At 45.2% G+C, this 23,135-nt stretch overlaps 2 protein-coding genes across 3 annotated transcripts in view; both read right to left on the bottom strand.

The window, feature by feature from the left end:
• rpl31 (ribosomal protein L31) overlaps nucleotides 1-15,042 on the bottom strand; it is an 18,018-nt gene extending 2,976 nt beyond the window's left edge. The window contains exons 1-2 of the mRNA XM_019878477.1: nucleotides 15,037-15,042; nucleotides 5,348-5,354 (exon numbers count right to left, since the gene is read on the bottom strand). The gene's annotated coding sequence lies outside the window, so the exon portion shown is untranslated. The remainder of the gene's footprint in view (nucleotides 1-5,347; nucleotides 5,355-15,036) is intronic.
• zc3h13 (zinc finger CCCH-type containing 13) overlaps nucleotides 5,686-23,135 on the bottom strand; it is a 20,675-nt gene continuing 3,225 nt past the window's right edge. Inside the window, exons 4-20 of one of the 2 annotated variants that reach the window (XM_019878474.1) lie at nucleotides 21,521-21,635; nucleotides 19,439-19,550; nucleotides 19,163-19,329; nucleotides 18,255-18,397; nucleotides 17,688-17,888; nucleotides 17,456-17,605; nucleotides 17,039-17,376; nucleotides 15,693-16,142; nucleotides 15,407-15,616; nucleotides 13,799-14,264; nucleotides 12,536-12,732; nucleotides 11,222-12,424; nucleotides 10,531-11,142; nucleotides 9,768-9,911; nucleotides 9,483-9,683; nucleotides 7,051-7,214; nucleotides 5,686-6,934 (exon numbers count right to left, since the gene is read on the bottom strand). In XM_019878474.1, the coding sequence (XP_019734033.1) occupies nucleotides 6,731-6,934; nucleotides 7,051-7,214; nucleotides 9,483-9,683; nucleotides 9,768-9,911; nucleotides 10,531-11,142; nucleotides 11,222-12,424; nucleotides 12,536-12,732; nucleotides 13,799-14,264; nucleotides 15,407-15,616; nucleotides 15,693-16,142; nucleotides 17,039-17,376; nucleotides 17,456-17,605; nucleotides 17,688-17,888; nucleotides 18,255-18,397; nucleotides 19,163-19,329; nucleotides 19,439-19,550; nucleotides 21,521-21,635 (5,077 nt within the window). In that variant the 3' untranslated portion in view covers nucleotides 5,686-6,730. The remainder of the gene's footprint in view (nucleotides 6,935-7,050; nucleotides 7,215-9,482; nucleotides 9,684-9,767; nucleotides 9,912-10,530; nucleotides 11,143-11,221; nucleotides 12,425-12,535; nucleotides 12,733-13,798; nucleotides 14,265-15,406; nucleotides 15,617-15,692; nucleotides 16,143-17,038; nucleotides 17,377-17,455; nucleotides 17,606-17,687; nucleotides 17,889-18,254; nucleotides 18,398-19,162; nucleotides 19,330-19,438; nucleotides 19,551-21,520; nucleotides 21,636-23,135) is intronic. The other variant, XM_019878475.1, reaches the window with a different exon arrangement.

The following is a 23,135-nucleotide window of genomic DNA, read 5'->3' as shown; positions in this document are numbered from 1 at the left end:
AGCAGCAAACTTGTGTTTTTCCAAAGTGATGAAGCTTTTGCATCTCATTGTACTAACTTAAATTGCATATCACGGCAGACATCTCAAAATACATAGTCTTCTGGGGGCTAAGCATATATTAATACATTTTGGTAGAGAGGAATATAGGCCTACTGTCATATAGGTTATGTTATCGGGCATCCTTCTAATTCCCTTGAACAACCAAGATTGAACTTTTGAACTCTTTAGAATTTCTATTATCTAGTCCAGTTAAGTCCAGGGGAGGAAGCCCCATCATAGTAAAGAGGATACTAATGTGATGTGTGTAGTTCTTCATAGCCTCTTCATTTTGCTCTCAAAGTGCACGGAATTGATGGATTTTTAACAGAATGTAGAAAAAAATTCTTCCGGGGGAGCATGCCCCCGGATCTCCCTAAAGGGGCTGTGTTCCCCTTGGGGCTAAGCCCCCCTTGTTCTTGAAACCTAGTGATGCCCCTGTCCGTGACAAAGGTCCTCATCCTTAGGTTCGTGTATTGCACTTATACTTTGGGATTAGGCTGCTTTATCGTATACAGTAAAATTCCCATCCCCGGAATTCTATGAAACGGAATTTCCTTCACCCGGAATAAAAACCTATTCATTAACATTTGACTACGATATTACATGTTATCGGTACTTACGTAAGCGGAAATTCCACTAGCCGTAACCCAGATGGAGACGGAAGGCCGCGGCAGCTTAAATACACGCAACGCCCACCCGATGCGACGGAAAGACACGACGGAAGACAAGGTTTCACTTCGCCTTTTTCTAACATCAGATCCGAAACGACGACGTGTAAGTGACTTTTTATTGGCGTGCGTTTTACTGTAATTGCGAAAGATTTTAACTTTATTCACTTACGTCCCGTAGATTGCGGCACTGGCTTAAAAAGCAATGCCCACTTGACACGACGGAAGAAACGTGTTCACTTCGCCATTTTCATTCATCATATCCGAAACGACGACGTATAAGTGAGTTTTTATTGGCGTGCGTTTGATTGTAATTGTCAATGATTTTAACTTTATTCACTTACGTCCCATAGATCGCAGCACTAGCTTAAAAAGCAGCGCCCACTCAACACGACGGAAGAAACGTGTTCGCTTCGCCGTTTTCATTCATCAGATTCGAAACGACGACGTGTAAGTGACTTTTTATTGGCGTGCGTTTTACTGCAATTGCGAAAGATTTTAACTTTATTCACTTACGTCGTGTAGATCATGGCATCGAAACGTAGAAGAACTGTAATGACTGTAGCTCAGCGAGTGAAATGCATCCGTTTGAGCGAGGCTGGACACAAAGTAAAAAGCATCCAGGAGACACTTGGAGTCGGAAAGACGCAAATCTACGAAACTTTAAAAAAACAAGGCATCGATTCAACTCCTGATGACAAGCCACCATCCAGCGAGGAAGCAATGCAAATGGCAACAAATCCATCAGTATGCACAAGAATCACCAGACATCGGTGATCAATGGGACAGTTACTTGCAACTAGCAAGAAAACTGTATGACACGCAGGCAAACATTGTCATAAACCAAAGAATGCATCCAACAAAACAATCCAAAATAGACATTTTTTCCCAAGACAGAAAAAAATAAACATTAAAATACTGTACGTATTGTACTGTTGTGATTTTTTTGGATACACCTGTATTGCAGTTTTTGTTATATAAACAGTTTTTGGACAGTATATTTTTGCATTTTATTGATTGTGTTGTTACACGTGCGTTTTGTCAACATACTTGCAGGTTCATAAAGGACATGTACCATGCTCATTTCCCAAATTAGGAATTTCTGTTATCAGGACAGATTGGATAGCGCAAACACGAGTCCGTACTAGAGAATGTTTATTGTACATGCATGGACATATACTGATCAAATACAGCACAGCCACAGAAATTGCCTAAACGTTTGTCTTATTGTGCTGGGTGGTACTGGATATGACTGCGCTTAAAGCTTTTGAGATTATCTACGGAGCGGTAATATTGGAAGGGATACTTGCAATATCACTGGCCTTGTACATTATGACACTGGTTTTCCGGCTGCAGAAAAACCCTCGTGGAAAAGGTAGCAAGATTTGCATATTGCGAACGGTTAAATTAGCAATATGGGCAATTGGATGGGGACTTATGTCGGTTCTCTTTTGGCTAGGCATGATCGACCTAGCCAAAAGGTCGATCCTCCCGAGTAATTGAATAAAAGGGCTGCATTGACTTTGTGGATGTTACAGGATGAGACCCTGCCGAAGTGTGTCCTCTGTGGGTCCGCATCCCTTCAGGTCCGCAAGAATTGTAGGTAGAACCTTCATGGGGCATGTTAGGTTAATGCTGGTAATCTGACGTGAAGAACAAATCAGGAACAGGAAGACTCATGAGGCAGTCATGGTTGTCTTTCTTGCAAGAGAGAGTGCGCTAAAACATGTCTTGGTTCACAATCTCCGAAAGGCTCTCCAGCTGGCTCTGCCATGTAAACCATTACAGGTTACGGGGCAACTCTGAAGAGACCGCGTTTGTCTCCTTGCATTTATTGGAAGGAAATCCCTGATACACGATCTTCTAATGGGTGTGGGGAGTATTTGCACATTTCACAACAGTTTCAGTAGAGAAGACTTTCAATGAGAACACACAGTTCATTCCTGAAATGTCAGATGACTCCTGCTGGAGGTCGGTGGTCCACGAACACAGCTTGAGATGTCCCTCACATGGTGTCCTGGGGTTGATGTTATCTTCTCACAAGCAACAGTTAATTTGATCAGAAGCCGTTAACTTAACAAAAGGATATTATCTTAAAAGCTAGAACAGGAGCAGCCTGACCTCTCCCGGTCCGACAAGTCTCCCATTATCAACCTCTACCCCATTGTATATGAGGTATTTGCAAGGTATCACTCTGAAACAAGTTTTAAAGCTACACAGAGAGTAAATATGGGATAACAGAATTACATTTATTCCAACAGGGCACTGTTGTTTCCCCTCACCGATAAATCGGGTGCATGAATTTTGGCTCATGCCTGACGGAATTTATATTACATACGACCAGCTCCCCACTTTGCGGAAGAGCTGGATATGGCTAGGATTTGCTGACCTGCCATGTAAAAGTACCGTATTACAGGCTACCATGGGGGACCTCCAAATACCCACTGTCATGTTTGACAGGAACAATCAACCTTTAGAAGTATACTCGTTAATCCGCATGACTTGGCGCCTACCTAACGGTTCCCACCAAATGACTGTGCACAGTGCGGCTTGCATCGCAGCCAGCCCTGGGACTATGCCTCCGCCATGGGGGCAAAATCCCGGGTTGGTGGCTGACTCTCAGCAAACTGCGGGGTTGAGTGCTGCCGGAGAAAGGCCACAATCTCCAGCGGCTGCTGAGGTGGTGGTGGAACTGTCTGATGATGAGGAAGGGCCGGATGGAGGCCATGATGACAACGTGATGACGAACCACTGGATCTCTCCTGTGTCTGAGGATGACACAGCCCCCGCCTCTCCGGCTTCTCCCGCTGTACCACCCTCCTCTTATTCCATGATCTCACCACCACCCCCAACTCGTTCCGCCAGGTTCCCCGGCCGCTCCTGAGGTGTTCGACGCGTTCATGGAGGCATTGACAGAACTCTCACCTCTCGCATCACCAGTGTCGGTGGAACGCATGCTGATATCTAACCAATATTTACTCCAATCAATGATGTTCATGTTTAATGTGGATTACTCGCGATTTGCAGAGTCTACTGTTAGACGTCGGATATTATTTGACTGATTGTACTCATAATAAATATGATAAAATGTATTATGTCTCTGTCATCTCTATGATTTACAGTGAACCCTTATTTATCACGGGGGTTATGTTCCAAAAAGAACCCATGATCGGCGAAATAGTCAGCTTTATTTTTTACAGTTATTATACAATACTGAAATATGTAAACAATGCAGAGGCGATTGCTCTAAGACTGCAAAAGGGAAGCTCAGCTTCCCCTAAAATGTCAAAAAGTAAGTGATCAAATATATGTGTGTACGTACAATTGTGTGGACATGTCAGTGACTAAATATGCGCTACAACACGCTCAACTTTCGTTCCGAATCAGCTTCTTATTACTGGTTACGACGCGACTCTCTTCTCATTCATTCCCACAGCTTCACTGTGCTTTAAACTGTGGGACGCAGAGCGTCGACCGCGTGGACGCTGGGCATCGAGAGAGTTCCGTGTCGGTTGTCCCAATGCATTGAAACGAGACGAGTCATTGGATAAATGCTGGTTTTGTCCTGCCCATTGGCTGGCCCGGACGCTCAGGTTTTCTGCATGATGACTGGATGATCTGCCTGAGGCTCAATCTCTTTTTGATTGACAGCGAAATGAGCCAATCACCGATCTTATGCTGAAGGCATCCTTTTTATTTTTTGAAAAGGAATGGAGAGTAAAATTCACGTATCACTAAATGGACACATTTTATGATGTAGGCCGAAATTGAGTTTCCCCTCTTTGACGGACCAGCAGCCGCCACTGATACAATGAAACCAAAGACCAAAAATTTGCAAAGGTAAATTTGGCAAGCTGTACAGAGATGAGGTGCGGAGACTGTTCACGTTGGTCAGTCCCTTAGCCAATCAGGATGCAGAACACAATTCACTGTTTAAAAAAAAAAAAAAGCATTAGTCCCTTAGCCAATCAGGATGCAGAACACAATTCACTGTTTAAAAAAAAAAAAAGCATAAAAAACTGCTGTTATGTTGATTAGGACTTGAAAACACTACAGGATCAAAGCTTGAGGTCTCCCCAAGTTCCAGTTCAAATTTGACAATTGTAAAATGTTGGGCACCATTCAAATCTCCAGAAACTCAACTCTTAAAAGATGTATAACATGTTCACACACGTACTCAGCTGTGAAAAATTTCTTGTTGCAAACATGATTTCATTGTAGAGGAGTTTCACTGTATCCCCAAGCTCAAGTCTTACATCAACAATACTTGCCGCGCGATAACATCAGCTCGGAAAAGTGGAGTTGAATCAATTTGAAACATTGCTGTTCTTTCTTATGTTGGAAAGGAAGCACTAGCTGGACCTAATGATATACAGTAATCCCTCGTTTATCGCGGGGGTTACGTTCCAAAAAGTACCAGTGATAAGTGAAATCCGTGAAGTAATGACCATTATTTTTTTACAGTTATTATACAATACTTAACTATATATACAATGAAATCAAAAACCAAAACCTGTTTTCAGGCCCAATTACAAAAAAACGTTTTCAACAAATAACTATAATAGTTTTTGGAAATACTGTACTGTTGACACGCGGCGCCGCCGACGCGTTCTGATTTAAAGGGTTAAAAGCATTAAAAAAACTGCACTAAAAAAATCCGTGAAACAGCGACGCCGCGGAAAGTGAACCGCGTTAGAGCGAGGGATCACTGTAGCTCATAAAAGGTGAAGAAAAGGTGATTTAAGGTTAGGGGATGAGAATTTCGGAAGAGGACCCAGACCTAAATCCCATAGAAAATCTGCAGAGATCTCAAAATAGTAGTTGGGAAGAGGTACACTTCAAATCTGAAATAGATGGGGAAAAAACAGTGGTCAAAATAACAGTGGAGATGTTTAAGAAACTGGCAATTTAAATAGAGTGATTATTTAATTTTTTTTTTTTTTTAACAAACAAAACTCATTGGCAAAATCCTTGTGTCGAGCTGTACAAGCCTTTTAATGTAATTTGACATGGTCAGCCATGTGAATGATGAAAACATTTAGAGAGGCATCTAGTTTAGATGTAGCTAAGCATTGTAATGTATTGTGGATACATGACCGATATTTAGTCATGTCCCTGCAAAATAGGAACTGGATGCATCTGAATACAGGAGATCAATGTTTCACATTTGAAAGCTGATACAAAAGACCCAGGAAGAAAAAGTTAACCATTCAAAGCACGGTTGTAACCTAGATTCATCAGGATGTATCATTATTGTTATCATCATTTGTAGGAAAACACATTTGTGTGACCAATTCTACCATTGCTGTTATTCACTGGTGAGGCCACTTTTTCCATTTTAAGATCAAAAAGAAATCATCAAGAGGTCATCATCATCGCTCCCACAGACACCAGGTAGCTGCAAAAGACCACCAGTTGCCCATGGGCCTCTTTGAAAAAAGAAAAAAAACCAAACAAAAATAGCACACCAGGTAGAGGTGTATTTTTATCTTGTTGCTCTTGTAAAAATAATAAATAAAATAAAAATACCAGCACTTAGCAGTGATGAAGTCCCACTTGCATTGGTGTACTGTATATATTTGGAAATGTATTATCGCTCAAAGGTCAGGATTGGAGCACATAGGCCAAACCATAGCATTCAATGAGATAACTGACATCTCTATAATTTTGGCAAAGTCATTTTTGCATCCTAGCTAGTGTTTATATGTAAGGTGCTTTTCTTCTGTGGAAGATGGTCTTACATATTTCACAAGCACTATTTGTAAGTAATGCACAATGTATGAAAATGTGACACCAACAATCAAATTTGGAAGAGCTTTTTTTTCGTAACATTTCACAAGTATTCAATGACACAGAACATGCTCATAACGGAAAATATTTTGAACGTTAATCACAATTCCCAAGTTTTCAACAGCTTTATTTCCTAAAAAGTGATGTCTGCGATGAAATGGGACAGGGAGGAGTCAAGGCTTACAAGCCATTATGTTCATAGGCTTCCATACTAAAAAGCCGCATTGTGCATCTCATGACACACAAACCTCTGGCTGTCCCACAGCGAGGTCGCTGATGCTATCCGCCGGGGCATCTTCAGGAGCTGGATCGGACCCACCATCGGATCTTTCTGGGACAGAAGTCTGACCAGTCACAGTTCTCCTAAAAAGACGCATGCTCATTTGGAGCAGCTCGCTGTCCACCACAGGATTCATGGGATACTGTTTGGTGAGGCCCTAACAGAGAAGAGGATGACGACAAGATGCGAGCTTCAAACACCAAAACTTAGTCCCACTCCAGCTGAGATAAACAATGAAATGAACGGTCCTTTTAATGATTGCAGTCAGTTTACCTTGTCATTTTTCAAGAGCTGCTTGCGGATGCCGAAGTCCCTGCGGGCACAGAGAGCCTTGCAGCAGGGCCCCAGGTTGCTGAGTAAACCTGCCCTCTCCACTCGTCTGTTCAGGGCTGCCATGTTCAAGGCCCCGAGGTCATGCTCAAACAGCTTGTCGGCATCTGGAAAGGACGCATAACTTAGGTTTGTGTCTTAGGCCTGGTGCACTTTTTTTTTTACAGACACCACATGTGAAGACTAAAAAAAACAAAAAACTGGCATGTAACAGACTTAAGTGCACTTTATATGGTTTTCTCCGATAATTTCAACACAGCACACCACACCACTGATCTGGAGTTTAGTTCGATAAGAAGAAACTTCACACAATCAAATGTTATGTAAGAGAAGCAAAGAGGAAGAAACTGGGAAACAAGACTCAACATGGAAGACAACAGGAGAGGACAGACTCACATTGATCTTGAAATTCTTATAATTTTTTTTCCAAAAAAAAAAAAAAAACGGAGCATATAAGCATTCCCAGGCTTCCGAGAGCTGGTCCTCCATTTCTGAGGGACATTGTGTTTCAGGTAGGATATATTTTTGTTCATTCCTAAGTCATGTTACTTCTTGATTGACTACATTCTGTTTCACATCACAATTCACGGAGAGTCATGACTTGGGAGTTGTGCTTTGCACACACAAATGAACGTTTTTGGTCATAATTATTTAACATGTTTAAAACTTAAGACTGTCAGCCTGGTCCGTCTCAGACTTGATCGAGAAAAAAAATCCCTCATAACCACCCTCCAACAACAGGTCATTCTTAAATCATCACCTTACAAAAAATGAAATAATCTCGTGTTTGGGACAAGCCGTACTATACATCCATGCAAACAAAACAGGGTATGGACATAGAGAGGGTGGCCTCCTACAAGTACCTAGGTGCTCTTCTAAACAACAAACTGGACTGGTCTACAAACACGGACAACCTGATTAGGAAAGGACAGAGGCGACTCTTCCTACTCAGGAAACTGAGGTCTTTTGGGGTTCAGGGGTCACTCCTTCAGACTTTCTATAACTCGGTGGTGGCCTCGGCCATCCATTATGGCATTGTCTGCTGGTCAGGCAGCATCTCGGCCCGGGACAGAAAGAGACTGGAGCGACTGATCAGGAAGGTCAGTTCTGTCCTGGGCTGCTCCCTAGACACTCTGGAGGAGGTGGGCAACAGGAGGATGCTAACTAAGCTAAAAGCTATGATGGACAGTCCCTCCCACCCCCTCCAGCCCGCCCTGACAGCACTAGATAGCTCCTTCAGCCAGAGACTGTTACACCCGCGCTGCAAGAAGGAGAGATACCGCTGCTCGTTCCTACCGACTGCTGTCAGGCTGCTGAATAAAAAAAAAAAGATGTGGAAGACAATTGTAAATAGCACTGCGACCTTATCCATATCTGTATTTATATTGCACTTAATTGAATGGTGTTTGTTTTTTGTTCTTTCTACCCATTAGGATGCTAACTAAGCTAAAAGCTATGATGGACAGTCCCTCCCACCCCCTCCAGCCCGCCCTGACAGCACTAGATAGCTCCTTCAGCCAGAGACTGTTACACCCGCGCTGCAAGAAGGAGAGATACCGCTGCTCGTTCCTACCGACTGCTGTCAGGCTGCTGAATAAAAAAAAAAAATGATGTGGAAGACAATTGTAAATAGCACTGCGACCTTATCCATATCTGTATTTATATTGCACTTAATTGAATGGTGTTTGTTTTTTGTTCTTTCTACCCATTATCTTGCTTCTGTAGACTGTAAATTTCCCCAGTGTGGGACAAATAAAGGATATCTTAATCTTAAAAATAAAAAGCTTGACATCCACGTATGGATCAGCAACAACATTTCTAGGAAATTCTTCCCTGAGCCATCACCTTATCATGATGGAGGGGTTAGTGCATACAAGGAGCTTTATGCACCCTATGACAAGGAGGTCCTATGAGAGGCAGCAGACAAAACATATCTAAAGAGACCCCCTATGAAGATCATCACAACTGGAAAACGTTTTTAAGGATTTGAAGGACGCAGCCCGCGAACTGTCCTTCGGGAATTTGAAAACCACGTGCGGTCGCATCGCACCAGGAGTGACATAATGCAGCCGAAAATGTGGACACAGCCATAGTCTTCGGGCTGGCCGAGGAACACCACAGGATCCCCCCGAAAGAGCTGGATGAAGTAGCCTGGGAGAATCTGGGCTTCCCTGCCTAAGTTGCTACCCCCGCAAACCTCCCCGTGACCCTGGATAAGTGGAAGAAGATGGACAGATAGATGGCATCCAAGGAAAAATACTAATCAATCCTTAAAAATGAAGGTTGATAATCAAGAAGTGTAAATAGGAATGAGCACTAAACAAACAAACCTACAAAGACATTAACAAAAGGAATGCTCAGATGCAAACTCTCACCTTTTGGGTCATCCAGCTCTGCCTTGCACACTTCTCTGACCTTCTCCAGGAGCGCAGTCCCAACAAGTCGTTTCGAGACGCCCGCCCTGAGGAGAACAGCGCCTGGGGTGAAGCGCAGGAGAGCTGCCCCAGCCGCTCGGGGCTCTGGCTTCTGTTTGGGCATCAGACTGGACCAGTCCACATCAATGACATCCAGAGGGCCTGATGACACACGGAGAGGAAGGGGCAACTGTCGTGAGAGCTGCGATGTCTGACAAATAAGAAACTAAAGATATGTCCCGGTACCTGTAATTTTCTCCTCATCCTGCTGATCGTCTTTTTTCTGACTGTCAGCAAGTATTTCATCAAGCTCATCATCACTGATTGGTTCGTACTCCTCTCCAACAGATGCCACTGATTGGCTGTCGTCTTCTTTCCCCTCCTCTTCTCCTGAATGAAAAGTCCATGCACGCACCAACACACAAACCTTTATGAGATGCACACCAGATATAAATTGCGTTTGATGTTGCCGATGATTTGCTGTGTCTTTGAATCTTGAATAGTTTGGGAACCTTTTACATGTTACATGTTTGCATATTAATAAACGTGACAAAAGCGACAGACATACCCAGGGCTAACTTGGCTAACCGTGCACGAGGTGCACGAGCACTTAAGTGCACCAAAATTTGAAAGCGCATCACATTCAACACTGCAATTTTATAGGTTAAATCTTAATAAAGAAAAAAAGTATTTCGAGATCTGAGTCCATGATTGAGTGAGGAGACATTTTTTGGCCCCCACATTCTCTATCGGCAGGAAGGTTGCACATTTAACAACCTCAGACTTTTTTCAATTGCACCGTTATGAAGTGTGGCACCTGTGTGCCCAAAACGGGTGCAGCAGAAGAGCCCTGACACCACCTTGAATCGAACCATAATTTCCCTGAATTGAACAGTGTCGAATCATTCCACTTGAAAATGTACCGACCTTCAATTGTTTTTGACCCCGCGTATCGCGATATGTAACGAATCGAGAGGTGCACACCCTTAAAATGCGTGTCAATTTTTACCGTCAATGCTGTCCATCCTCTCCATCTCTGACTGCTCCCCCACAGGGTGGTTGTTGCTTGGGTTCTCAGTTTCTGGTGGGCTGAAGGCTTCTCTTGGCAGGAGGGGCTCATAGTCACCTCTGTCTTGCCGCATCAGGTCCCCTCGCCCTGCAGCTCTGGAGTCACAGTGGGGAGGCAAGTCCAGCATCATCAATCTCTCCCTCTCTCTATCGCCGCCCCTTTCACCCCTGCTGTCCCGTTCCCGCTCACGCTCCCTTTCCCGCTCATTCTGCTGAATGAGTCCCTCGGTTAGTAAGCGTTCCCTGTCCCGAACGTCCCTCTCCCTTAGAAGGGGTTCCCGAGCAGGACGCATGGGGGGAGGAGGCTCCCGTCCCCTGCCAGGCCAGTCCCTGGATTCTGGGTCCCAGTCTCTCTGTTGTTGAAGAGGCTGTTGAAGAAGCAGGCCTGGCTGCTGTTGGCGGAGGTCCTTTCGGTCCCGCTCCCGATCAAACTGCTCCCTGTCACGCTCTCGTTCTCGACTGTCGTAGGAACCGGCACGGGATTGGGACCTGCCCTGCCTCTCAGAATCAGGGGAGCTACGCCTGGAGCTGTGGCTGCGAGAATCCTGGCGGTCTACAAGGCAAGCACAGTCAGTGTTAGGGTGGTACATGTAACCTGCTGTCTCATGCTCAGAGCTGATCTCATTACTGACCTGAAGAGGTACTGCGGCTTGGCTCGCCTCTCCTCAACTGGTCTATTCGTGATTTCCTCTCTGTTCCTGGTGGGTCACTCACCGCAAGCCTCTCCCTTTCTCTCTCCCTTTCCCGGTCAAGTGTGCCACTGCCCGGAAGCCGCCCCCTACGGGCACGTGTTGCCTGCACGTCATCTCGGTGGGCCGAATCGTTGGAGGGCGACCGCGGGCGCCTGGATGACACGCGGCTTTGGTTACTTCCCATGCTGTTGCTGCGCGTCTGCTCTGGAGGAGGCTTGCGCAGAAGGGGCTGGGACATCAGGGGCTGTGGCGTCAAAGTCTGCAGCAGCATCGGAGGATCTTGCAGAAGCAGAGGGGCGATCGGAGGGGGGTTGCACCGGTCTCTGTCCCGACCCAACCTGGGGCCCCCGCCTCTTCGAAGAGGCTCAGGTGGAGGGCGTTCAGCAGAAGCGGAATCCAGTTGTCCTCCTCGATCTGAGACCTCCTCATCCGACCAGTCACTGAAGGTGTCCACTTTGGAGAGTTGGGTGGGCTCAGCATTGCCGGCAGAGCCACGATGACCTGGCCTCATGGAGGGAGGCGGTGTCCGAGGACCTCTCTTCCTCTTTTGTGGCTGATGCACTGAAGAATCCTCCTCCGATGCCTCAGAATCCCCTCCGCGTTTCCTCTTGCGCTCAAGCACTTTCCTCTTTGCTCCCTTCCTTGGTGAAAGCAGAGATGGAGGACCATCTGTCAAAGCAGGAGCCACGGGACCCTGGTTGAAACGGTCTCCAGTTAGGACTTTGCCACCAGATGCGTCTTCCTCTTTACGTCCTTTCTTCATCCCCTTCTTCAGTGATTTGGTTTTCTTTTTGCCTTCCTCTGGAGGCTGTGACACAGCGACATCTCTGTCTTCGTTCTCGGCTCCCGGAGCAACAGAAACAGGAGGCGGTGTGGAGTCTCGCAGGTCTCTGCCTCGGCTGCGAGAGTCAGCGTGTGTATCTGACAGCTGATCAGCTCGCCGGTCACCTCCCCTGTTGCGCTCACTTCGGGGCTCCTGGTCCTCATGGCGGCTGCGTGCATCCCTCTTATCTCCAGCTCCTCTGCGCTCCTCATCCTTCCAGTGGCTGGGTTTGTCATCGGATATCACAGGCCTTGATGGTGAACGCAACAGGGGCTCCAGGGGGCGCACCACCTGGCTGAGCACGCGATGCTTATCCACACCTGCACATGAACATATCACAAGAACTCAGACTTATTAGATAGCAGTATAGTCTCTGGATATGAAATCCTCATTCCCAAAAAGGATGTGTCCTCGCTAAAAGAATTTCCTACTGTCACTTGGAGGTGGACACACAGGGCTGGGGAGGAGGGGCTGTGGGTGGAGCTTGGCCAGCCCTCGGCCAAGTGGGCGCTCACTTTTCTCATCTGTACTGTTGTAGCCATCACTGTCTGCAGGACTCTGGTCACGCGTCCCTCGCTTGGGCGAAGGTCGGGGGCTCGGGCTGGTCTCCAACCTGGGGCGCTTGCGGCTGGAGGACATGAGGAGGAAAGTAGTTTTAAAAAAATACATTTTACCAAAACAACTTTATTGTGCACAACAAACGACTAATTTCTGGACTATTGACCCCCCAAAAAATGGCCACTGGTCTACAAACCGCGGGTGTCAATGTTGTAACATGGAATATTTACAAAGAAAGATATTACACAGAAAGAGAAAAAAATATATATACAGTTCTCAAGATGAACACATGGAGATGAAAATCCTTCCAACCACCCAATACTGTATTGCCCTTCATGAGCATTTTTTCTTTGAACTCATGTATTTTACGGTCCCCGAATTTGCTGGTATCCATGCTCAAAAGGTAAAGTAGTGACTGCATAGTAATTTGATAGACAGGGATTTCTTGTGTTCAGATACCTATTTTTTGTGTCAAGACAAGTTCTCTTACTAACAGTTTTGGCTATCATAAAACAAGCGGATTTTTCCCGAAATGAGTTGGGGTGAGGAACAAGGAAACAGCCGTGAATAAAAAAGTCAATAAATAAAGTCTCCCCCGAAGTTGTGGTTTGGATAAAAGTGAGTTCCGAGGACAGCAATTATTTTCCAAACCAAGAGTCACCAGAGTGCCATTTCACAATGATCGAACATGAACATCGAAGATGATCGGCGCATATCCGTGAAAATACATGGTTGAAAGCGTGTGAAAAAAGTAGCGGCTTGTCTCTCCATGCATACATACCTTGCTTTGCGGTCGTCTCTTGTCTCTCGAGTGGTGCGGTCGTCGCGGGCATCCTCCCTCCTCTCCCGCCTTTCCTCCCTTCCCCGCTCTCGCTCCTCCCATTCTCGCTGCCTCTCTCTCTCCCGCTGCTCTCGTTCCCGTTCGCGCTCCTTCCTCTCTCTCTCCCGTTCTCGTTCTTCACGCTCTCTTTCCCGCTCCCGTTCTCTCTCTCGCTCTCTTTCTAACCAAGAGTCACCAGAGTGCCATTTCACAATGATCGAACATGAACATCGAAGATGATCGGCGCATATCCGTGAAAATACATGGTTGAAAGCGTGTGAAAAAAGTAGCGGCTTGTCTCTCCATGCATACATACCTTGCTTTGCGGTCGTCTCTTGTCTCTCGAGTGGTGCGGTCGTCGCGGGCATCCTCCCTCCTCTCCCGCCTTTCCTCCCTTCCCCGCTCTCGCTCCTCCCATTCTCGCTGCCTCTCTCTCTCCCGCTGCTCTCGTTCCCGTTCGCGCTCCTTCCTCTCTCTCTCCCGTTCTCGTTCTTCACGCTCTCTTTCCCGCTCCCGTTCTCTCTCTCGCTCTCTTTCTCGTTCTCGCTCCCGCTCCCTGGCGCGCTCCCTCTCAGCCTCTCGCTCCTTCTCCCTCTCCTTTTCCCTCTCGCGCTCCCTGTCTTTCTCCCGTTCCCTCTCTCGCTCTCTGTCTCTCTCGCGGTCTCTGTTCCGGTCCTCCCGTCTCTCTTCTCCTCGGTCTGTCCTGCGCTCATCCCTTCGTTCGTCCCTCTCAGACTCCTCCGATCTTCTCTGATGTCTGTTTGGGGAAGCTGCCCTTTGATCTAGGAAAAGAAAAGTTACAATTGTTGAGCCAGAAAAAAATTGCATTTTCCTCTTGCAAATTAAAATCTGATCTGTCAAAAATAAAGACACATGACCAAGGTGATTCTGTTGCACATGGCACTATAAGGCCTTTTTTTGAAAATATTTTTCTCTCTCTTTGTAATTTTAGTAAGCTCTTTTATTTCTGTTGTTGTTTTTAAATGTCTAGTTTTTTTAATGCTTTTAAATAGTGCACTTTTAATCATGTAAAGCCCATTGAGTTACCTTGTCTATTATTTGTGCCATATAATTAATGCTTCCTTACCTTACAAGAAGGAATGCAAGTAAGTGGTGCACTTGTGCGCATGAGCACTGAAAATATTAGAAGCGTACCAGATACAGGGGTTTCACTGCGCATATGTGCATCAAACATTTTGCAGCATAGAATATAAAACTGATCTTAGCTAAACAAATACAGCTCAGATTTCCTTGGATTATTTAATCAGATGGAGCGGAGGTGCGTTAAACCGGGCCAATTGAAGATCTCAGGTCAACTGTTTACTTCTGATGTGATCTATCCCAATCTAGTGATTACATATGCCACTATACTGAATCAGATCAGGACAGCCATTTTACCGACATGTGCAGAGCAACAGTATGTTAATATCACTTGATTTATGTTTGTGTTTGTATGGTGAAGACAGAGACATATGCTGCTCATAAAACGGTATTAACAAATCGTTGTCACCAGCATCTGCATACAGGCACTGGTATCACAGTGTATAATTCGACGACTGCTGGAAAAGTACCATTGATGCTTTTAAATCGTTCAGTTATTTGATTACTTATTGTCTAAGCCTGCAAAAATGTTAAACTCTGTGAAAGTTTGCATTAAAACGAATGTCTCCATCACAGCATTGAGTACCCTCCCATCCCTGATATCAATGAAGTATATGATTATATACTGTACTGGGCTTTAAATCTCACTCCTATTATGTAATTGAGATGTCATATCGTAGTACAATTCTCAAAAGTTTCTCTATTATATTTCTGGACCACAATAAAAACTGTTTATAAAGTCTCTATGGTGTGCCCCCCCTCACCCCCCAACAAAAAAAACCTTGTAACAACTACGGAGTCACAGACATTTTCTAACTCTCACCTCTCTCACGATTCTCCCTGCGGTCTCTTTCACTGTGGCCGCCTCTCCTGTCGTAAGAAGAGTCTCGGAACTGGTCGCTTCTTCTGTCTCGCTCGGAAATTCTTTCTGTGGCATTGCGTTCTGTGCTCCGTTCACGTGTACCACTGCTTCGAGACTCCCAATTGTCATGACTGCTGTCCAGCTGGCTCCCTCGGGAGTTCCTGTTGGAGCCTGATGGAGGAAGACATTTGACACTGTAAATGACACACAAGCTTTTGCATTATCCGCTGAGATAGTCACGTCTTGCCTTTGTCAGAGAAATCACGTCCCCTCCCACGGCTGTTTCGCTCTGTTCTGGTCTCTGTTCGTGCTTCTCTTCCTCCTTCTTCCCGGCCATGAGTTCTTCCATAACTCCTGTCTTCCTGGGCCATTTCCTCCTTTCTGAGGGTGTCCATCCTGTCCCTTTCTTTCTCTTTATCCCGCTCTCTCTCCCTTTCTCTCTCTTTCTCACGCTCACGATCTCGTCGTTCCAATGACTCTCGACTCGAGCGGGTTTCTGTCCTGCTTTCTCGAGTTTCCTTCACATCTCTGCGGTCACGAGGCTCCCTTGTCATTTCGCGTCCTCTATCTCGGGCATCCCGTCGCTCTCGGACATCCCTGGCCTCTCTGTCGTCGCGGCTGTCCCTTGACAAGACCTGCTCTGAGTCTAAATCCCAGTCATCGCGGTTACTGTCCTTATCTCCCTTCCTGCGGCTTTCTGTTTGAAAGACAAAGGAAAAAAGAAAAAGGATTACTCAAACATTTTCTTTGCCACAGCAAGAAATTCCATCTTCCAGCGAAGCACCACAACAGGAGGATTCTGCTATCGAGTAAAGCACAGTAAGGTTCCACAACTCTGCCGTGAAGGATCATGTATTAAAAGCACACTGTTGTAGACCAGTCATCATAATTGTAAACCAGTACTGAACAAGCTTAAGCATCGCCACAGAGCTTGACGGGCCAAGCCTCTTACAATAAATTGTTGTAACCAGTCAACTGTGCATGTTAAAGCTTCTCCACCTAACTTAATTTGCATACCTTGCGCTATAAACACATTGCTAGGCAGTGCTAGAGTATGAGTGTGAAGTGAAGAGACTATTGAGGGAAATGTGCGAATGATAAATAAAGAGCAGGCGAGTGTGACAGTCACGGCTGGATCTTTTTATTTATTTATTAATTTGTGGGTCCTCACGTCTACTGCCAGGGTGCTATCAAAACAGTCTAAACAGCCATGACACGGCAAGATCATGACACCAGACCCTGGTTTAAGTGAAAATTTAGATGAAAATATTGTTTACATTAAAGTCAGTATGGTGTTCATTAAGGCTGCCAAGATAAATCGACTAGTCGCGAAGACATCGACGATCAAAATCATCAACAATTAATTAAACAGTCAATGAGTCATTTATTTATCCATCATCCATCGTCTACCGCTTATCGGGGGTCGGGTCACGGAGGCAGCAGCTTCAGCAGGGAAACCCAGTACCCGCAGTGAAACTGCGACAAACACTCACGTACAAGCACGCATTCACACACACCGTTGCCCGATAAATGGAATCTCTACTTCTGTGAGACAACTCAAAACGAATGGGGAAGAACACAAAAGACATGTACCATCTCTGCGATCATGTCTGCGCTCCTGAGTGTGTGGACTCCTCTCTCTGTCACCACGGCTTCTCTCGCGACCTCTGGAATGGTGCAGGGCAGGACTCGATTTGTCCGATCGACGGTGGGGGGATGATGCGTCTTGAGAGGTGGCAGGAGAACGGGAGCGCTGGGACCTTGGCGGAGAAGAGGCCGCAGCTGTAGAGCTGCGGTGGTAGGTGGGAGAAGATGAGCGGCGGCGGCGAGGAGAGGGCGAATGCCGCTGGGGAGAAGAGTCAGAGCGGGAGGAAGGAGAGTGGCGGTGGGACGGCGTAGGAGTGCGCTGGTGGCGTGGAGGTGTTGGAGACCTACAGATAGAAAAAAAGAGGTTAATTCATCAATGCTCTGCTCCTGAGCCACCTAACCGCATTCAACTCATGAGCTGACCTGCGTGGAGGAGACAGGAGAGCGGCCTTATGTGAAGCAGCTTTGGGAGAGGAGGACTTCTTCCTGACTGAGCGTGAAGATGACACACTACCAGAACGCTCTTCCGAAGTAATTGAGCGCTTCGCCTTGTGGGAACTGTCAGATCGGTCCCTATGAAAGAGCAAGACTTTTCAAAAGTACTAATAGCGAAAAATAGGTTTTGCTGTGGTGGAGTGAGGAATGCAATCCTTACCGACGTTTCTCCTTCTTCTCTTTGTGCTTTTCTGCATCACGTCCTCGGTCCTTCCCCTCTTTCTGCTTCTCTTCGCCCTTCTCTTTGTTTTTGTGCTTGCCTTTGTGCTTCTTTACAACCACAGGGATGTCCAGCGGCACTGGGGGTGGAGGACTCGGGGTACGAGGCCCTTTCTTCTTACTATGGGAACCTTTCGACGTCCTGATAGAAAGACAAAATTCACAAGAGCAATAAGTCATCATATATGCTTCTTTACTGTATTTTTTGCCCTATAACAGAAACCTTAACATTAGCCCCATTTCCACCAAGCAACAAAGTTTGTTGGGGGAGGGGGGAGGGGGGAAGAGAGAGAGAGAGAGAGAGAGAGAGAGAGAGAGAGAGAGAGAGAGAGAGAGTGTGTTGAGGATCAAGTACTCACACTCCAACTCATGTTAAATTGCAGTGAGCATCACCACACCAGCCAACATATAAAAATGTTGACTCATCGACAAAAGTCATACTTGACAAACACGTTTTCGAGCTAATTTTACACTACTACTTGGTGGAATCAGGTCTAAAGAAACCTACTTTGCAGTTTCTGCGACAGGCGATGATGCAGATGCCTTCTTCTCTTTCTTTCCGGACCCTTTAACTGCACTTTTTTGTTTTGGAGAGCCACTGGACTTCTTGGGTGGAGGGGAGTCTCGTGAACGTAACGGCTCGGGTGAGGCCTGAGAATCAGAATCATCTTTAGTGGCAAAATACATAAAACACATATGGAATTTGACACTGGTAGTTCCTCCTTCGTTATGGCTCACGACGGAGGAAAAAAAAAGCTAATTGGAGGCTATCAACTAAGATGAGGCAGCCGGTTTATTCAACTCTGCAAGCAGTCAAACAAATGCGTCCTGCTTAGACGTCCCCTCAAAAAAATAAAGAGGAGCTCGTTACTGGTGATAGCCAGAGGTTATTGAAATGTGAACTTTTTAAAACATGGTGAACCATCAAACCGCTAACTGGCAGATGCCTAGTTTGTAAGTAAGTGTATGAATGTTTAACTCAACTCATTTAATGCAGGGGTTACCGCATTGGCACATCTGCGTATATAATAGATATGCGGTTACCTGTATATCCTTGTCACGTGATCTGTGTAGTTAAAGTTGAGTTTTGGTAGTTGAATAAACACCAAGTTTTTAATTCAATGAAAAATCATGTTCATTAATCATGATTTCAGTATCACTCAAAAGAACAGTTTTTATCATCTTTTCCATAATCACCCAACACCAATAAATACAGCGGTGGTCAGAAAGTATTTGTTACTTCTCACTTCTGCCACCAACAGAAGGGTACAAAACTATGCAAAGTGACAAAGAAAAAGTGAATACTACAATAACTACAGCAGAGGTGCGCATAAGGGACACTGCATCAGTGCAAGTGTAGCTTGTCCACATGGACAGACGAGATCTGGAGGGGCTACGAAAGCCCTGGCTTCTTACCTTGTGCATGGCTGTGGATCTTGTTTTGGTGGGTGTCTCGTCTTTTTTTATGACAATTTCTTCTCTCTTCTCTAAATTCTCCTGCTCCAGTTTCATCAGCTCACGCTGAATCTTCTGTCGTTTCATCTCAAGGGACAACTCGTAGTCGTAATCACCAATATCAGAGTCTGCAAATCCATCAAGAATAGACTTAAAACAAACTGAGAGTCTTCAAGAAATAGACTTTAGCGATCACGCCCCTCCACCCCTCCCAAAAAAATACAAATTCTGGTAAACCTTCGCGGTTTGTTTCCCACTCAATGGGCTCTTCTTCGCTGGCAGGAGTGCGCTCCTTAATAATTTTGATGTCCTCTTTCTCTCTATGTCGGCCCCTGGAAGAGTCTCTCTGCTGTGATTTGGGACAGGCACATAAACGCACACAACATGAATTCTTTCAATTTTTAAAATACACCTCTTTGAGCCATCACCTTATTGTGGTGGAGACTTTGTGTGTCCCTTAGGAGCTAAGTTGTCTGTGGATTTACTGTATGCCCCTGGCAGGGTCGTCGTCTATGACAAAACAGTCTGAGGTGAGGGACAAGACAAAGCATGGCTCTAAGACCCATTAGAAACCATTTTGGAACTTGTCTTCCCTTGCCCAGACAGGGGTCACTCGGGCCCCTCGTTGGAGCCAGGCCCGATGGTGGGGCTCGTTGGTGAGCGCCCAGGCCCATTTTAAACATATAGGGGAGGTGATGCATTAATGAAAGGCGCCAATGATATCATCTTTATTAGATGTCTGCATAAAATGACGACATCGAGGAGCGATTGTCTCATTTCCCCAAAACATTTCTACCTCCTCCAACCTCACTCCTCTGTCAATCTCCTCCCTTCCTTGATGGAATTTCTGGTGGGAGGTGCTAGGATGTAAACAGAGGTCGAGAACCAAAAAAATAGACATTACACTAATCTGGTGCATTGGATTGAAATCGGTCAATGTTTAATGTAAACTGGGTGAGCGACTCATGTCCTAATTTGCGCGATCTATCAATAATGTCTTTGATCGGATCAGCAAAATATAACATTCCAGCAAACAACCCCGTTCACTCTGGGGTCTTTCTCTGCTGCAATAGTGTTTAATGGGAGCCCGAAGGCTAAATTCTTTTTAGCCTTGTGTGTTGTGGGAGCGGAAAGTCTTTGCGCTGTGACTCGGAGGTTATGCCTCGGCGACCTGGACCATCTGGCAAAATTGTCATAGCAGTGCTGTATTGATTTACTGACTGGTATAAATTGTGAACATTTTTTTTTATGTCATTTAAAAAAATAGCTACAGTATTGTGTTATTTATTTAATTTTAACATCTCTTAAATTCAAAATAGATTTCATCACTCAACACAAGTTGAGTAATGAAACTTTCGGCTATGCACATTTAGCCAGTCACAGATCAAATTAACAGGCAAGCGCGTTGTTTGAGCAAACACGGAAATACAGTAGGTGCGTTGTTGACACATGAACCAAGATTGCAATAGTTTTAGCAAAGCTACACTGACACCTGAATGACTGGTGATGTTCATGCATTTTTTTCATTAATGTCAGAGAAGGAGATGCTGTGAAAATGTAAACATTACGTGTTATATTCAATGTTTATGACTGCTTTTTTTTATTTTTTTTATTTGAGGGGTTTAAATTGTCATTTTTTCCAATGCATTTTCACAATGGCAGGTAAATATAAAAATTTTTAAATAGATGTACGGCACCAGCTTCTGATTGAATCTCTGATCGGATATTATTATTATTTTTTTCTAAATTCACTGATCAAAAATGCTGATCTCTTAAAGCAGGGGTAGGGAACTCTGGTTCCTCGAGAGCCATATCCTGCCTGTTTTCGAGCTCTCCCTTCTCCCAACACACCTGATTCAATTAATCATGATTGTTTCAGGCTTCTACAGAGCTTGCTGATGATCTGATCGTTTGAATCAGGTGTATTGGAGTAGGGAGGGATCGAAAACAGGTAGGACATGGCTCTCGAGGAACCGCAGTGCCCTACTCCTGACTTAAAGCCAACTAGGAAACTGCAATGAGAAAAATTAGATGAGCCCCATGTCTCCCGGCTTGCCTTGGCATCCCATAGAAGAGTTGGGCAGAAGTGGCTGCTGAGAGGGAAGTCAGCTTCCCTGCTAAACCTGCTGCCCCGGCCGGATAAGAGGAAAAAATGCATGGATGGATGGCATTTTGAAATTATTGTGTTATTTATTAACTACCGGTATATTTTCTCATTAAGATTATGTTTAATACCATAAGGATATATATCACCACTGCTCCCATCCGATTTTAAACAACTGGTTGTGATCAGTTGGAAATCCAAAGCAAAGCACTCACTCTTCCTGTGGGGGATGCTGGTTCATCTAAATCACGCTTTACACTGTCTGGGTCATTATCTTGTCTTTTATTCTTCATCCTCTCCCGCAAGTCACCAGTGGGTCTCTCTGCTGACCTGCTCCAACAAACAAACAAACAAACAAACAGACAGACAGACAGACAGACACACACACAAAGAGTGGCAAGTTAAATTCAATCGTTCCCATGTACACTATTTTAATGAATACAAACAAACAAACAAACAAACAAACAAACAGACAGACACACACACAAAGAGCGGCAAGTTAAATTCAATCGTTCCCATGTACACTATTTTAATGAATGCTACTGTGACACTGGGCAATATCACAGCGTTAGCAGACAGGGCCACCCCTCCCTAAACTCAGCACAGGGAATGTGGGTAGGGCCTCATCCAACAAAGGGGGCCACCTTTTTGCGTGAGGGGATCAAAATAAAAAGTAAAAATTGTACACATTCACGTGTAGGCAACATAATTGGTCCTCATTCGCTAGAATATCAGCAAAGGAACTTGAAAATCATGGATCATGCAAGTCGAATGTATGGGAGCAGTTTGGCAACTAGGGGTGAAACAACTTCTTCAGTAATTCGGGTACCTCAAATAAAAATAAAAATGATTGAGGATTTTCTTCTGTCTCTGCTCACACTTTATTTGGTGTGCGCCATCATTTTGACATGTCAAGGAAGCTGCAAACACTCTAACAACGTAACACGTGTCCAAGGCCAAGGCAAACTTCAGAATAAAAGCTTGCCAAATAATACATTGACGCCAATGCAATAGCCTTTGCAGGGTTTTGTTTTGAAGGTGGCCTGTGTGGTGATGTGACAGCTAGTCGCACTTGTCTTTAGGGGTGTTCACACGGCAAGATTTGATCCAGTGCTACACCGGCGCTGCGCCAGTTTGAGCGTTCATAACGTGCAAATTTGCTCCGGCATAGCCCCGGAAAACAGCTTACACCGGAGCAAATTTGATCCACCTCAGGGAGGTGGTTTAAAAATTTGCTCCAGAGCAAATGCTCGTTTGCGGGGCAGGACCGATGTAAAATGGTACGTGTGAACGCTACAATTTGCTCCGGAGCAAATGCTCGTTTGCGAGGGGGGAGTAGCCTCGCTACGCATGAGAAGAGTTGATTACGTACGGCGAGAATGCCTTGCTTTCGCGCTCTGTCGGACTTCCGTCATGTGTTTGTTTAATAAGGCGTCGAAAAAAAAGTAGTGTGTTTCCGGTAACCCGCCCGACCGAGAATTTCTACGTCGAAAAAAAACTTTACGGTCGTAACGGTCAGCATTCTTTTCAAACAAGCCTCTACATTTTTGTGTAGAGGGTTTACATCGGTGCAAACTCTCGCGATATTCACGTTGAGCGCGTGCGTCGTTTGTCAACAACATTGAAACATGGCGGCGGCCGCGATCTCCGACGACAGGTTAAACCGCGTTTTCTGTGTTACAGACAGTTGCATGCTCGCACCGTAATGTTAAGAAAATAGCATCCATTGATGTATCAAAAAAAATTCAGCGAACTATTTGATGAACACCACGGGCCCCAAACGTCATCTTTCCTTTTGTAGGAGACTGGACTGTCTCGAAGTTGTTTGTG

Source organism: Hippocampus comes, unplaced genomic scaffold (genome assembly GCF_001891065.2).
Source record: "Hippocampus comes isolate QL1 unplaced genomic scaffold, H_comes_QL1_v1.1 scaffold345, whole genome shotgun sequence".
Lineage (NCBI taxonomy): Eukaryota > Metazoa > Chordata > Actinopteri > Syngnathiformes > Syngnathidae > Hippocampus > Hippocampus comes.
Note: the sequence above shows the minus strand (reverse complement) of the source record. Positions and strands in the feature narration are given on the sequence as shown.